Below are 13,713 nucleotides of genomic sequence, written 5' to 3'. Positions count from 1 at the left end.
GAGCTGGAGAAGAAATGCATATTTATAAGTCATTACAGATAAACATAGTGCAAAGGGACAACAAGAGGGATTTGGGGGGACAATGAAACTCTTCTGCATCTTGGTTATGGTGATGGTTACTCAGATTCTATGCATCTGTCAAAACACATAGAATTTCAGACCAAGATGAGTAAATGTTATTAAAAATTAAAAATAAAAACAATGTGGTAGTGGAAATTTAAGATCCAGTTCTTTGTTGGTCACTGACTTTGCAATCACAGCCCTAGGCCCTCTTTGGGTTTTAATTCAGTTCACTGTCAGCTTGGGCAGGTCTACAACAGGGAACAAGGGCACCTCACTCTCTTGTTGTGTGAAGGACAGAAGAAACAGGCAAGCAGCAGAGCCAAAGGGCATAGGGCCATAGCCAGAGACCCTCTTAGGAATTGGCTGGTGGGGCTGAGGAGCTTGGGTCCTCTGGAACCCTCATGTAAAACATGGGGGTTGGATCAGGAAAGGCCTTTTCCCTTCTGATGGTCTGTGGTTCTGTTGAAGTCCAAAACACAATCCCGTTAGCTTTGTTGTCTGCATTTTGTTATTGAGAATAACCATAATAAACACTTATCATAATAACAACAACTGGCTCTTAGATACATGAGACCCCGGATGATTGGAAAAGCTGCTTGGTGTGCTTGGACTTGTGGTTTAAAAGCTTAAAATCAAATAAAGTAATGAATCATAATAAGATAACCCACATCGGTTTGCAATGAAAAGGGGACTTTTACATTTGTTTATTTCAGTCCCTCTGCTCACCCCATCACTCCTGTCTGGGAGGAATTATCCCAGTTTAGAGATTAAGAAACTGGTCACCCAGGGTTTTGGCTTTGGGACTTTCCAGATATCCCACTTTCCCAAGACCCAGAGTGGATTTGGTAGTTTTGGTATTGAGTGTATTCACTGTGTCCTAATCCTGTGAAATTTATGGAAAAGTGCTAATTGGACATCAATTCATGCTTAACATTAATTTGAGTAACTGATGAACCACCACTTTACGTTGCCCCTTATGCCGTATTAACTCAATTTATTGTAATAATTTAAAACAATAAGGATAATTGTATCCTTATTGTTTTAAATACCCCATAAATTGAATCCAGCCTGAATCTGGTCAGTTTGGAATCTGCTGGAGAAGTTTGCAATGCCTCTGGGAAGCTACAGACATCGTCTTTTTGGAGTTTTCATTGCGGGAAGGGATGAAGCCGGCAACTATTGAGCCCCCACGGCGTGTCAGGACTCGCGCGGCCCCGCGATGGTCCTCGGGTGAGTCTGAAGTTTCTGCTACTCTCAGCTACTACCCCCCGCCCCAGAAGGTTCTCGCCCTGCTCCGACTTCACGCATTTTACTATCGGCAGAGAAACGGAAAAAATGTAAGGAACAGGCTAGAAAGGGGTTTCTTTAAATAACCACCTTTCCTAGTCCCTCCGGAGACGCTCCGACACTGTTTCTCTCCGTACCCCACATCTGCTTGAAACCCCAATCATTTGACCTTGACCCCTATAAACCTACGCTGCTTTTTAAATGCTGCACAATGACTCGCGCGGAAACCCTTTCTCGGGCACGTTGTCGCCGCTGAAAACGCGTAAAGTTCCAAAAGAGCGTCTCCGGGGCACGGATTCGTACCTCTGCCGGGGCGGGCGGCGCGCGGGTGCGGGTGCGGCGCGGCGGCCGGAGAACTTGCGGCGCGAAGGGAAAATAAAACTTGTGGCTGGCGCGTGTGCGGGGGTGTCCGCGCCCCGAGGCCCCCGGCCCTGCGGGCGGGGAGCCGGTGGCGGCCCAGGGCGCGCCGGGCTTTGGGTTTGATCCCGACGTCCTTGACCTAAATTTCTGCTCGGCGGCTGGAAAAAGGGCGCAGAGCCGGCGCGCGGCGGGGCCACCCCGGAGCCCGCGGCCGGGCGGCGAACTTGAATGGGGAGGCCGCGCCGGAGGGGGGGAGGGGGCGTCTCCGGCCGGCCCGGCGCGCGCGGCCCGCTCCCCGCGCCCCCCTCCGCGCGCCCCCGCCCCCCGCGGCCCATGTGACCCGGGGCGGTCGGGGCGCGTCCCCCCGCGCCCCGCGCCCGCCCGGCCCGGAGGCGGGGCCCCCGGGGGCCGCGGGGCGCGCGCGCCGCCCCCGAGGGTCCGGCCGCGGGGGGCCGGGTGTGCGCGCGCGGGCGGGCGGGGGCCGCGCCGGGGTGCGTGACGTCACCGGCATTGGTTACACGACGTTCTAGAACCCGCCCCGCGTGCGCGGGAGGAGGCGCGATGGGGGTGGGGAGGGGGAGGGGAGCGGCGGGGATGGGCCGGGGGGGCGGGGACGGGGGGTGTGCGAGCCGCGGGGCTGAGCGCAGCCGAGCCCACGTGTGACGGTCTCGCCGCGGCCCCGGCTCCGCCGCTCGCCGAGACTCGGAGCCGCCCGGGCGGGGGGAGGAGGAGGGGGAGGAGGGCGCGGGAGACCTCGGGGCGCGGAGCCGGCCGCCGCTCCGCTCCGATCGCTGTGGGGCTCGGTCTTTTGGGGGTGGGGGGGCGGGGGGGCTCAGAGATGGAGGCAAATGGGAGCCAAGGCACCTCGGGCAGCGCCAACGACTCCCAGCACGACCCCGGGTAAGTTTCCAGCCGCTGCCCGCCGCGCCGCCCGGGCTCGCTCTCCTTGCGGCGCCGGGGACGGCGGAGCGCGGAGCCGGCATCGCCCGCGCCCCCCGCCGCGCCCGCGCCCCCCCGCCCCCGGGGAAGTTACACACCTTGGGGCTGCGTTTCGCCGTCACCTTCCCGGCCCCCCCCCCCCGGGCTCCCGCTCGCCCGCTCCCCCCCGCTTTCCCTTCAGCTTTTGTAAGTTACACGTCAAAATGGCCGATCTGACATCGGTGCTCACTTCTGTTATGTTTTCTCCCTCTAGTAAAATGTTTATCGGCGGACTGAGCTGGCAGACCTCACCAGGTAAGGGAGGGAGGGGGGGGGCGCCTGGGTCCCCCCCTTCTTGGCTGCTTTATCGCTCTTTGTTATCCCGGTATAGGAGCCCCCCCCCCCGCGCCATTGGCTCCCCACTTCTCCTGTGCAAGGTTATTTTTTTAAATAGCAAATCCTTTCCGAGCCCTCTACGCGACCTCTGTTGCCGAATTCCCCCGCGTGTTCACAAAATGCAAAAACAAAACAGAATAACAACAGAAAACTACTTTTGGTTTTTGTCCTTGATCAAAATTTGCATTGCCTTTTTTTCCCCCCCAACACCTTCTCCCCCCCCCCCCCATCTCTCTCGTTCTCTCTCTACAGATAGCCTTAGAGACTATTTTAGCAAATTTGGAGAAATTAGAGAATGTATGGTCATGAGAGACCCCACTACGAAACGCTCCAGGTAAACCATTCCCTTCTGGATTTTGTCTTTATTTTAGAACAAAGTTTAAGTGTTATTTTTGGAGGTGTCTTCAGAAGTAGCTGAGCGGATTTAGAGCGGGGCTCAGGCCGGTGGCTGGTTTCGAACGCCGCTCGGCGCACGGCCCCCCCCCCTCCCCAAACCCCAAAGGTTATTGTTAATTGGGGCCGAACTCTGGGTGCGGAGATGCCCGTCTCTCCGCTCCAGGTCCTTTCCCCGTCGCTCCCTTGTCTTCTGTTTAAAATGACATTCAGCTTCATTCACTTTACACAGTTGTGTTTTTTTTTTTTTTCTTTTTTCCCCTTTTAGTGCATGCTTTCCCCACACTCCAAACTCCTCAGCCCCCTCAGCGGGGTGAATCTTTTCTGGCGGAGGTTTCCTCCGGAATAAAACAAAGCGTCAAGGAAGGGAAGGGGAGAGGAGGGGGGGGGGGAACTGAGGTGGCGAAAGAGTGGAGACACCAGCATTTTCCAAGTTACCTCCACCCGCCCTGCCCCGTGCCACTTCCCCCATTAACCTTGATGTTTTTTTCTTGGGAAGTGGAGGTTGTAGACAGCAGGCGAATTGGTGGTGGTGGTGGGGGGGTGTGGAAAGTGGGGGCTCGTGGGGGGCAACTTTGGCTCTGTTTTGCATTAGGACTCACTCCTTGTTGCTTTCATTGGTGTCCCATTTTCTTGTTTGTGTTTTCTCCCTTTGTCTCATTTCAGAGGCTTCGGTTTCGTCACGTTTGCAGACCCAGCAAGTGTAGATAAAGTATTAGGTCAGCCCCACCACGAGTTAGACTCCAAGACGGTAGGTTGCTTTTCCCTGTTGTTGTTCTTCGCCCCTTTTCAGGAACGATCTTGGGCACTGACAGCCCTATTTAAAGGGACAGCGTCTTCTTTAGCTGCTGTGCTGAGCACTGAGTACTTTCAGGCAGAGCTTGCAAGTTGGCTGGAAAGTTCGCTGGGATGGCTGGGTTTGAGGCTTTCTTTTAGAGCCTGTCCCACTGCAGCTGCAGATCCTGCCAAGCATCTGACTGGGGGGGAGGGGTGGTCTTGGGCAGAGGCGATCTTCCTGGCCAAGGGACCGTGCAAAGAAACTCCACCACAGAGCAAATGCAACTTTTGTCAACCCAGCACAGCCCTAGGTTACTCACTGACTGTGGGAATTGGCCGTTCAGTGGCACAACCTGCTCCACTGCTGAGAGGGCGCAGGGGAGGTGAAGGGGCAGTGATCGCAGACCCAGGCAACAGGTTCCTCCTGGGGCATTGGCATTTGGAGTGTGGTTTGAGAAGGGAGGGAGACCTCCAGAGCCAGGCTGGGCATCCAGTGGGTGACTCCAGATGGCGTGAAATCTAAGGCCGAGAAGTCCTTGGGTTTCAAAGTGATTCCCACCCCTCCTCCCCCACTCAGATTCTTTGAGTATGGACACTTTTGGAGCATTGAAAGCTTTTAAAATTGAGCTTTGAGGGAGGAGAGAAAAGGAAGAAAGCTAATCTGGTGTATAATAATAAATTGAATGGGGAGAGAGCAGGAGGGCTGCTCGCAGTGTTTTATTTGGCCCCCCTGTGTTGGCTTTGTGACTGTCTTCCTCCCTTCCCTCTTGCGGATTAGAATTTGCCCGCAGTGTTTATACATTCTCCTAAGCAGGGCCCTGAGGTGCTACTGGGATGTAGTGTGGGGCTGCCTGGGACTTCGCTTCTCTGTGGTGGGCAGTGGGACGAGGCCAGGGGATTGGGTTCCTAGTCCTGCTGCCCGTGGGGAACTTGGGCAAGTTACCTGCCTCTGGGCTTGAGTTTCCTCTTTGTAAAATAAGGGAGTGATGAGGTGATCTTTCAAGTTCCTTTGGGACTTGAGCATAGAAAGAAAGAGAAGAAAAACACCAGGCCACCACCTTTGGTGTGTTGATTTTGCAAATTCACCCTCACTAGCTGATCTGAGGTCCTGTGCAAGATCTCTAACCACCTCCTCCCTAAGGAAAGACCCCCCACACTCTTAAGTTGCTTTATTAGTTGTGCTGGATTTGTCATAGATGGTGGCCCAGCCCTTTTGTACTTTTAGATAATTTCATTTCAGGGACACTCATTAGTAGGGTAATAATGGATGTCTGAAGGATTTTTTTTTTTCCCCATGAATTTTCAACTAGACATTTCCCCCCAAAAAGGGCGAAAAATTGAAGAAGAGGAATATTCCAAAGTATTCCAGCGTCCATTTGGGCATTTATTACCCACTACTTCTCCCTAACCCGGGCAGGAGATATAATAGCGTTTTTGGTTTTCGTGGTGGCTGGTGGGTCCTACCCCTGGTATCAGGCACAAAGCCTGCTGTTTCCCTCCCTAATTGCTTGTAGACATGTTTTGGTCGCTATTATTTAGAATAACGTAGCTTTTGACTTTGTTTCAACGTTCAGTGCAGGAGGCAGAAGCGGTTGGTTTATTGACATGGAAACGAGGATCTTGTTTACCGTTACCTTAAAAGCTTTGTTTAGGTAACGGCCATTCACATCCAAAATAGTACCCTAGTCTTTTCCTAGAGGATTGTAGCTACAGTAAGTAGAGCTGTACCTAACTAACTAATGTTTTTATTTTCGGTAGTTTTCTTTTTTGTTCATTTAAAAAAAAAAAAGTAGTTGACAGGGATGTGCAAAAGGTTGGGATTTGCCATACTTGCTGACCCTCCTCTCCTCTAAGAGCCCCAAGTGTGAATGCACACTGGGTGTGAGCACACACTGGGTGTGAGTGCACACTGGAGGACTCCGACCGTGCTCAGCAACACACAATATAGGCATTTGGAGGCATTCGGAATTGGCTCTGAGTTTTGTCATTTTCAATATTATATTTTTTTTAGTGCTCTGTTTCCTTCAACTCCTTGCCTCTCCACCACATGCCCCTCACCTTATACCCCACAAATAAGGTGACTTATGATTTCAGTTGTGTGCTGGTCAGCTAAAAACGTACTTCAGGGGAGTGTTTATGAAAAGACGTGTCTGTCTTTACGTCTGGGCAACTGAATGGAAAATCCACACCTGTTGTATCTCTCTTGTAGACAGTTCTAGCCAGTGCTGAATACACCTGTAGATGTGGTAATGTTAATCTTGATGCAAGGCTAGTTTCCTAGATCAGAGATTTTTGTCTGTTTTAGTTTTTGAAAAATAATCTCTCATTTCTCAGGTGATGTTTAAAGGTAGAAAACAGGCTGCAGGCTTCTATTAGCTCTTGAAACTACCTTAATAAAGGTGGTAAATCTTCGTATGAGACAGCGGCCAGGGTCCTAGGAGATGGAAGTCTGGGGACATTTGAATGATCCCTGGTGTGCCTTTCCTCCCTCCTCTGTGCTTTTGCCCCAGGTAGTCCTCTTTTTCTCCCTCCCTTGGCAGAACTGAAAACAAGGTTCAGATTTACATTTTAAAAGGGGAACATTTTAATATGAAAGCCCAAGCCTATAAATAAATAACTTGTCGCAACATCCACACCACTTTCTGTGTTGAATTTTACCCAAAGATTTGTGACATTTAGAAATCTAATGAAAACCAACAATGGGAATTTTTTTTTGGGGTGGGGGGGGGACCCTCGCCGGTGGCCAGGGATCAAACTGGCGCTGCAGAGGCTGCGGGCAGCCTCGCAACCCAGCGCTCAACTGCTGCACCACCAGGGGAGGCCTGGGAATATTTTTTTTATTCCTCCCCTTCCCGTATTTTCTACCCAACAACTCCCCTCCACTGCCCCCTGCCCCAAATCAGCCTGTTAGATTCAGATACTTCTGTGGGAATTGTTTTTGTATGGAAAGCCAGTTCCTGACTGAGAATCCTGTGTTCCACTGGTGACTGGTCTGGGGCATCGGATGTTTTCCCCTTCTGCTTGGAGTTGGGAAGGAGGAATGCCCTAATTGTTAAACTGGAGTCTCATTTTTTTTTTTAAAAAACCTTTTCCTGAACGATTTTCTTATACTTTTCTAATTTGGGATTTTAGGTTGATCATGTTTTTTACCCCCTGCGATTCCCCCCCCCCCCCAATATCCAGGCAGATTTAGCTTGTGTGTTTCCACTTCTTTCTTTATTATTATTTTTTTAAGAACCAGCCAACCTCTATAGTTTTTGACACCTGCTTTTTCTTGAGGTATAACTACAGAATGAGCCATCTTTTTGATTGCACATTGTTTTTGCTAAAGTGAGTGAATTAATTCAGGCAGAGCATGGTGTTAGATGTCTGGGGAGTTTTGGGATGTTGATTTAAAAATTTTTGTAATCCCCTTCCGTGTTGTTTAGTTATCCTCAGGGGGAGGAAATACCAGCCACTTACCTACTGCTGGAGGATTTTTACATTTAATTTTCAGGGTATGATTTTTTTTTTTTCAACGATGATGTTCCCATCTTCTAGCCTTGCAACACAAATTAGATGCAGGTACCATTTAATATTCAATGTCTTATTGCCTAAATAAGAGCACCTGAGATCTGGCCTATTAAGAGCATTACACATTGAAATATATGGTGGGGCATTTCAGAAAGTATAGTTCTATCTGTTATATCTTGGGAGGTATAAGGAATGTTTAGATTGAAGTTTCAGGAACTTCGAGTTGCTTGGGAAATTACTAAAAGAGTGGTTATAAGCCTGAGAAATGAGTGATTAATAATTAGGTGATTAATCATAGTTTGTTTCCTTCCCTCAAAGCACCACAATTGACTCCTACTTTTCCCATTTTTTTCTCAGATTGACCCCAAAGTTGCATTTCCCCGTCGAGCGCAACCCAAGGTAAGTAGGAGAATCAGTTATAGGATTTTAGCGTTCAGAGATGGTTGCCAAGGATTTCAAATTTCAAAACAGAGCACTAGCAATGAAGCATTGAGACCTGGTGCGCGCTGTTCCTTCAGGGTGCCAGCTGGTGCCAGCTGAGAGTCCAGGCGAGGAGCTCTGTGAGATAACCAGGCGTCCCCACGTTAGCCATCTTAAGGTGGGTTCTGAGCATCCAGTTAAGGAGCAGGGACAAACCAGCAACAAGCCTGTGCCTTAGCGGGCGACGTGGCGCTCTGTCTGTTGCAATGTGTATGCAAGCACTCTTATTTGTTTTCAAGCATTGCTGAGATCATATTGGGAGAAGTTGGACATTTCCCTGTAACTTTCTTTTGGAGGGTACTCTTTTGAGGCCTTGCACTTTGGATTTATGGCGAGGGGTGGTGGGCTTTAAGGAAACAACTTCGCCTTTCTTGGGACAACAACTTACAGGTTCGTAGGGACCTGTATATGGCGGGAGCAGCAGTGGCCATCCCGGCTTCAGGTTGGTTGGATCAATCAGACACACTTGAAATCAACAGTGCTGCGACTGCTTTGTGCAAGTACTGGTGCCGGGCAGAGAAGTGCTGCAGATGTTGTAACCATGTTGGAGTGGTGCTACAAGGCTTGCTTAATGGATTAAGATAGGCCTTCACCTCCTCACAAGTGTGGAGCTAACACAGTTTTCACTAGGCTTGCCAGGTGTGGCTATGCGAACACAGCTGCATGAAGCTAAAGATGAAATTTAAAGGATGGTGGCTTAGATGTTAAATTTGCAGTTTTTAATTATGCTTTTTTCTTCCCTGAGTAATGCTGGATGAAACATTTTCTCTGTATCCTGTGGCCTTGGCACTTGTAGGGAAAGGGAGAAACGTGAAGCTTCTGACTGTAGGTTATAAAGGGAAAGAACTGTGGCTTCAGCAAATTGAGTTACTTTTATTAAGCATCGCCTCCTAGAAATGGAACCTTTTCATTGTGTAAAGGAAGGAATGTTTTTGTACATTAATAAAGGAAACGTTGGCTGTTGCAGGTGATAGTTTGAGAACTTCAGTTTTGGAGCCTGTTACATGAATCTCTGTCTTGCATGTAATTCCTTTTCTCTCCCCTCCCCTCCCCTCCCCTGCCCTCTGCTCCCCTCTCCTCTGCTCCCCTCCCCTCCCCTCTCCTCTCCCTTCTCTTTCAAAGGAAGCATGAACCTCTTAAGTAAAATAGCAATACATTTTCTTAAGACATTTTTTCCTAATGCTTAAGCAAGTAATGGGAATTAATGAACCTAAGAGGTTATATTATTTCTTTCCTCAGCACAAACTTGGGGGCTGTCTTATCTGTTTAAAGATTGCTTTCCAAACTGTGTGTAATCCTTGACATTTCAGAAGGCTTTCCAGCGTTAGCAGTATATCCTGGGTTTGGAAGAATCGCTGTTTCTTCCATAAGTGTGAATCTTCAAATTTCCAGGTTAGTCATTTGATCACCCAGAAACTAGGATCAGATTACCCGAGAGGGAAACTGGAAAAATCCTGACTTGGTCAAACCCTGGGTCTGACCTGTTTTCTCCTTCCCCTTGCTTTTTTTAAATGAGGAAGGCAGCGTTTTACTGAAATATACTCTGGCGTTTGGTTTTTCAGCAATGCATTTAACTTGAAAATGAGACGACTCTTTCTTAAGATCGTCAAAGTGTATACATCCTCCACCCCTCCTCCATCCCAGAGTCTTGGATTTTTCTCACGAATTGTCAGACTTTTAGATGGGAACTAACATGAAACCCATTGGGAGAGTTCATCATTCCTTGGATTTCTAGAGATTTAATAACAGTATCTTACCTTTTATGATCTACTTCACAAGGGACTTTCCTGTTCGTTATCTCCACCTGAATTCCTGGTGCTATGACGCTGAGTAGATTGCCTTCTCGCAGTCTTAGTTTCCTCACCTGCAAAATGGGATAGTAACTCCCTTAGAAGGTGGTTGTGAAGAATACTAGCACCTGATCCCGGGTGAGGGCCTCATGATGTCTTCTCCTCCTCATTATTGGTTTGGGCATCATCGTTGTTATTGTTAATTTCAAGCTTAGCAACTTGGCTTCAGATCTCGGCTGTACCACGCCTAAGCTGTGTGAATTTGGGAAACTTATTGAACTTCCTTTAGCCTCAGTTTTCCCATCTCATAGGGTTTTATGCAGATTTAATAAATTAATACAAGTGCTTAAAAAAAAGCCAATCTGGCACATGGCAATACCATATGTGTTACTTGCTATTTTTACTGTTATTTTTATTAGACCCGTACACCAGTCCTACGAGAGGTCTAGCAATAAAAATGATAGCGATTGAGTTTATGTATATTAGTCGCTCAGTCTTCACTTCTGCCCTATTACGTGGGTACTAGGATCTTCGCCATTCCTCATGGATGAGAAAGCGAGGTGCAGATGGGTTGAGAAGTGGTATAAGGAACACACCCAAGCAGCCTGCTCCAGAACAGGCTCTCTCCCAGTGTGCCCTATTGGGGGAGCCTCCCAGGGGGTGGTCTCTGAGTTATGGAGTTGGAGGCAGCTCAGTCGCCATCAGGCTGTGAAGGGCAGATCCTCAGGCAGTGCTCAGAAGTTCCAAGTTCATTTCATGGGACCAGGCAACTGGCTCAGCTTCTATGAGGTCACCCTCTTGTGGGGCACCAGTCTGGTCATATCTCTCCATCTGACCCCTCTGGGCTTCCTTTCAGAGGGGTCTGGGGTTGCTCAGCCTCAGTGAGCCATCCGGGTAATTGGTGAGGTGTGTGGTGGCCAGAGTTGGAGCAGAGTGGGGACAAAGCTCCTTCCTTATCCATGGTTATTTTCCCACAGAATTTGAGCCTGGCCACAGCGACTTCAGACTGATGTTAGTGTTGGCAGCCTAAAGCCGGCTGGCAGGAGTATAGAACTTTAAGTCAACCCTTATTTATTTACTGTTTACCACCCTTCAATAAAGCTTCTGTGTGCGTGCGAGGGTCTCGGTGGCTGGGTGAACTGTGCCCACTTTCCTCGTGGACTGGGTGAGGAGCTTGAAAATGATATGTCAGCGTGTGTTTTAGTTAAAATTCATTTCTCTGCTTTCTGGCTGTCCCTCGCTAACACTCGCCAGAGAAATATTCCGTAGAGGTGTTAAAACAGGACTAGTGGAAAGAATTTGTAACTTAATATGAAAAAAATCTATGGCAGTGAAGAACAGATTTCATGTTAGTACTGTCATAATATTCTTTAATGTATCATATAAATAAAAATCTGTTTTGACCAGAATTTTTATGAGGGACCAAAGGGAAGGTTTTGAATCCTGCATTTCATTTATCCCACCCTTCCTGATGTAAATGTGACGTCTCAAGTGAAGTATAATGGGGCTTTATTAATGAGTCGAGGGGGCGACTCTTGGGAGACTAGCGGCAGCTAATGAGTGAAGTACAGTTTGATCAGAAGCAGATAGGTCTGTTCTGTATCTTCCTCTTTCTCCAGATGATTATTTCATTTTGTAAAATATGTAAGAGGCTCCCCTCCATCTTTTTAAAAATTAAAATGGTCCTGCTACTCTGAAAAGATGGCTTAATTTGAAACCATTGGAGAAATGGGGATTGAGATCAGTCTTGTCATATCCTTTCTTCGGTCCTTTTGGGCAGAAATGTGGGCTGCTTGCAAGTTTTGCTCAAGCTCGTGGGTTCTTTTTCTTGTGTAGACAAACTAAGAGACTGCCTGGTATCTGCTGGCAAGAGTGAGTCTGGGTGTAACTCACCATCCATGCTGATTGTCCTTGTGGATAATAAAGTCTTACATTTTAGAAACTAAAACATTATGTGCCAATCACGGATCTCTCATTTCTTTGACCTCTTTCCACTTGCCTTCAGTCACAGCTGTGTGACCATGGCCGGGTCATCTAACACCCCCCTCCCTCAATTCCCTCTCTTTAAAACAAGGGGAGTAGAATGCCCAACAGGGAGTGATTTCTTTTTTTTTTTAATTTTAGGTGTTACCTTTCAGTTCTTTTTTTTTTTTTTTAAGATTTATTTTATTTAATTATGCATATAAGAGCTGGGGTGTAGGCCAGAAGGTGGTAGGTGAGTGAGAGGATTCACCAGAGACAGAGTGGGGAGCAAAACAGGAGGATCTACTGAAACATACTGCTGAGGGGAGCAGCGGGAAAGACAGAGAGGTCTGCTGTGCCATGTGGGTTTGCTCCCTGGCTGGGGATTGAACTGGTGCTGCAGTGGCTGCTTATAGCTTCATAGTGCTGAGATTTAACCCCTTGTGCCAGCAGGGAGGCCCCAACAGGGAGTGATTTTAAAGATGAATGCAAAATTCTTTACTGGGTGCCTGGTACCAAGTGGCACTCAGAAATGCTTGCTGATGTTATTAGAGAATTATTTTTATGGAATGAAAAAAATTTTTATGGTGAAAACGACCTCATAAATCCTAGAGTGTAAGCTGCCTGATGGTAGGGAGCTGTGGGTGGTAGGTTTTCACTAACTGTGAGACCAGTGAATTGAACCGAGCTGGACTTTTTCACCTTGGAGGCAGCTGACACCCGGGGAAGTTACATTGGTTGCCCTAGGCCCCACAGCTAAGTTATGGCAAGGTTCAGCTAGATGCCTGGTTTTCCTGTTCCTGTTGCTGATGAGGCCTCAGGGCCTGGAAGGTTCTCCGTGAAACATGCATCCAGATGGGTGTAGTGCAGCACGAACGTTTTACACATGCACCTCCTGTTCCGGGGGAGCAGTTTCTTGGCAGCTTCTCAAGGGCGAGGGGGTGAGCTTTCGGCATCTGGCCTTCCCCTACTGCTGTGGGTCAGGTCATTCTAGCGTCTTGCCATCTTGGATGATCTGCAGCTGTCATCTGGGCAGCCACAGTTAACTGACCTGCTGGTGGGTTTCTCATTCCCAGCAGGGATGTGGTGTGTCTGAGTACCCGTCCACCACATCGAGGACCCTGGGGATTAGTGGCATAGTGTCTTTCTTCTCGGCGATCACAGCTCCTTCCTCCCAGTCAGCAGCAGGTGTCAGCTCGGGAAGAAGGGCACCTTGTCCTACAAATGTCCTTTCCCTCGTCCTTTCCTCCTAGACTCTTGTTTGTTTTTATTTTTTAATATTTATTTATTTATGCATACAAGAACTGGGGTATAGGCCAGAGGTGCAGGGGGTGAGAGGATTCACTAGAGACAGAGTGGGGAACAGAGCAGGCAGATTGACTGAAATACACTGCTGAGGGGAGCAGTGGGCGCGACAGGAGAGGTCTGCTTCGCCATGTGGGTTGCTCCCTGGCCAGCCGGGGATGGTACTCATGGTGCAGTGGCTGCAGATAGCTTCATAGCGCTGTGCTTAATCCCTTGCGCCACCAGGGAGGCCCTCTTGTTTGATTGTTAAGGTCAGTCTACCGAGATGATGGAGCACCTGCGTCCTATGTCATATGTTTTTGGCATACAGGTGAGACCCCTCTGTCCCTGGGAAGGGAGGAGGGGGGGGCACTCTGAGGAGCCAGGTGAACATCCTGGTGCCCTTTGAGGGTGCATCTGTTTTTTTGCCTTATTTTTTTAAACCCAGGTGTTCTCTGGCTCAAAGCCCTGAGAATACACAGGAAGATGT

At 48.7% G+C, this 13,713-nt stretch overlaps 1 protein-coding gene across 5 annotated transcripts in view; it reads left to right on the top strand.

Moving 5' to 3' along the window:
* Positions 1-2,548: 2,548 nt before the first annotated feature.
* The window catches only part of MSI2 (musashi RNA binding protein 2), a gene marked incomplete at both ends in the record, with an annotated part of 373,209 nt that continues 362,044 nt past the window's right edge, over positions 2,549-13,713 (top strand). For all 5 annotated transcript variants that reach the window (XM_084236676.1, XM_084236678.1, XM_084236675.1 and 2 more), the window contains 5 exons: positions 2,549-2,610; positions 2,903-2,943; positions 3,277-3,358; positions 4,084-4,168; positions 8,065-8,106. In XM_084236676.1, the coding sequence (XP_084092802.1) occupies positions 2,549-2,610; positions 2,903-2,943; positions 3,277-3,358; positions 4,084-4,168; positions 8,065-8,106 (312 nt within the window). The remainder of the gene's footprint in view (positions 2,611-2,902; positions 2,944-3,276; positions 3,359-4,083; positions 4,169-8,064; positions 8,107-13,713) is intronic.

Source organism: Talpa europaea (genome assembly GCF_964194135.1).
Source record: "Talpa europaea genome assembly, chromosome: 7".
Taxonomy (NCBI): Eukaryota; Metazoa; Chordata; class Mammalia; order Eulipotyphla; family Talpidae; genus Talpa; species Talpa europaea.
Note: the sequence above shows the minus strand (reverse complement) of the source record. Positions and strands in the feature narration are given on the sequence as shown.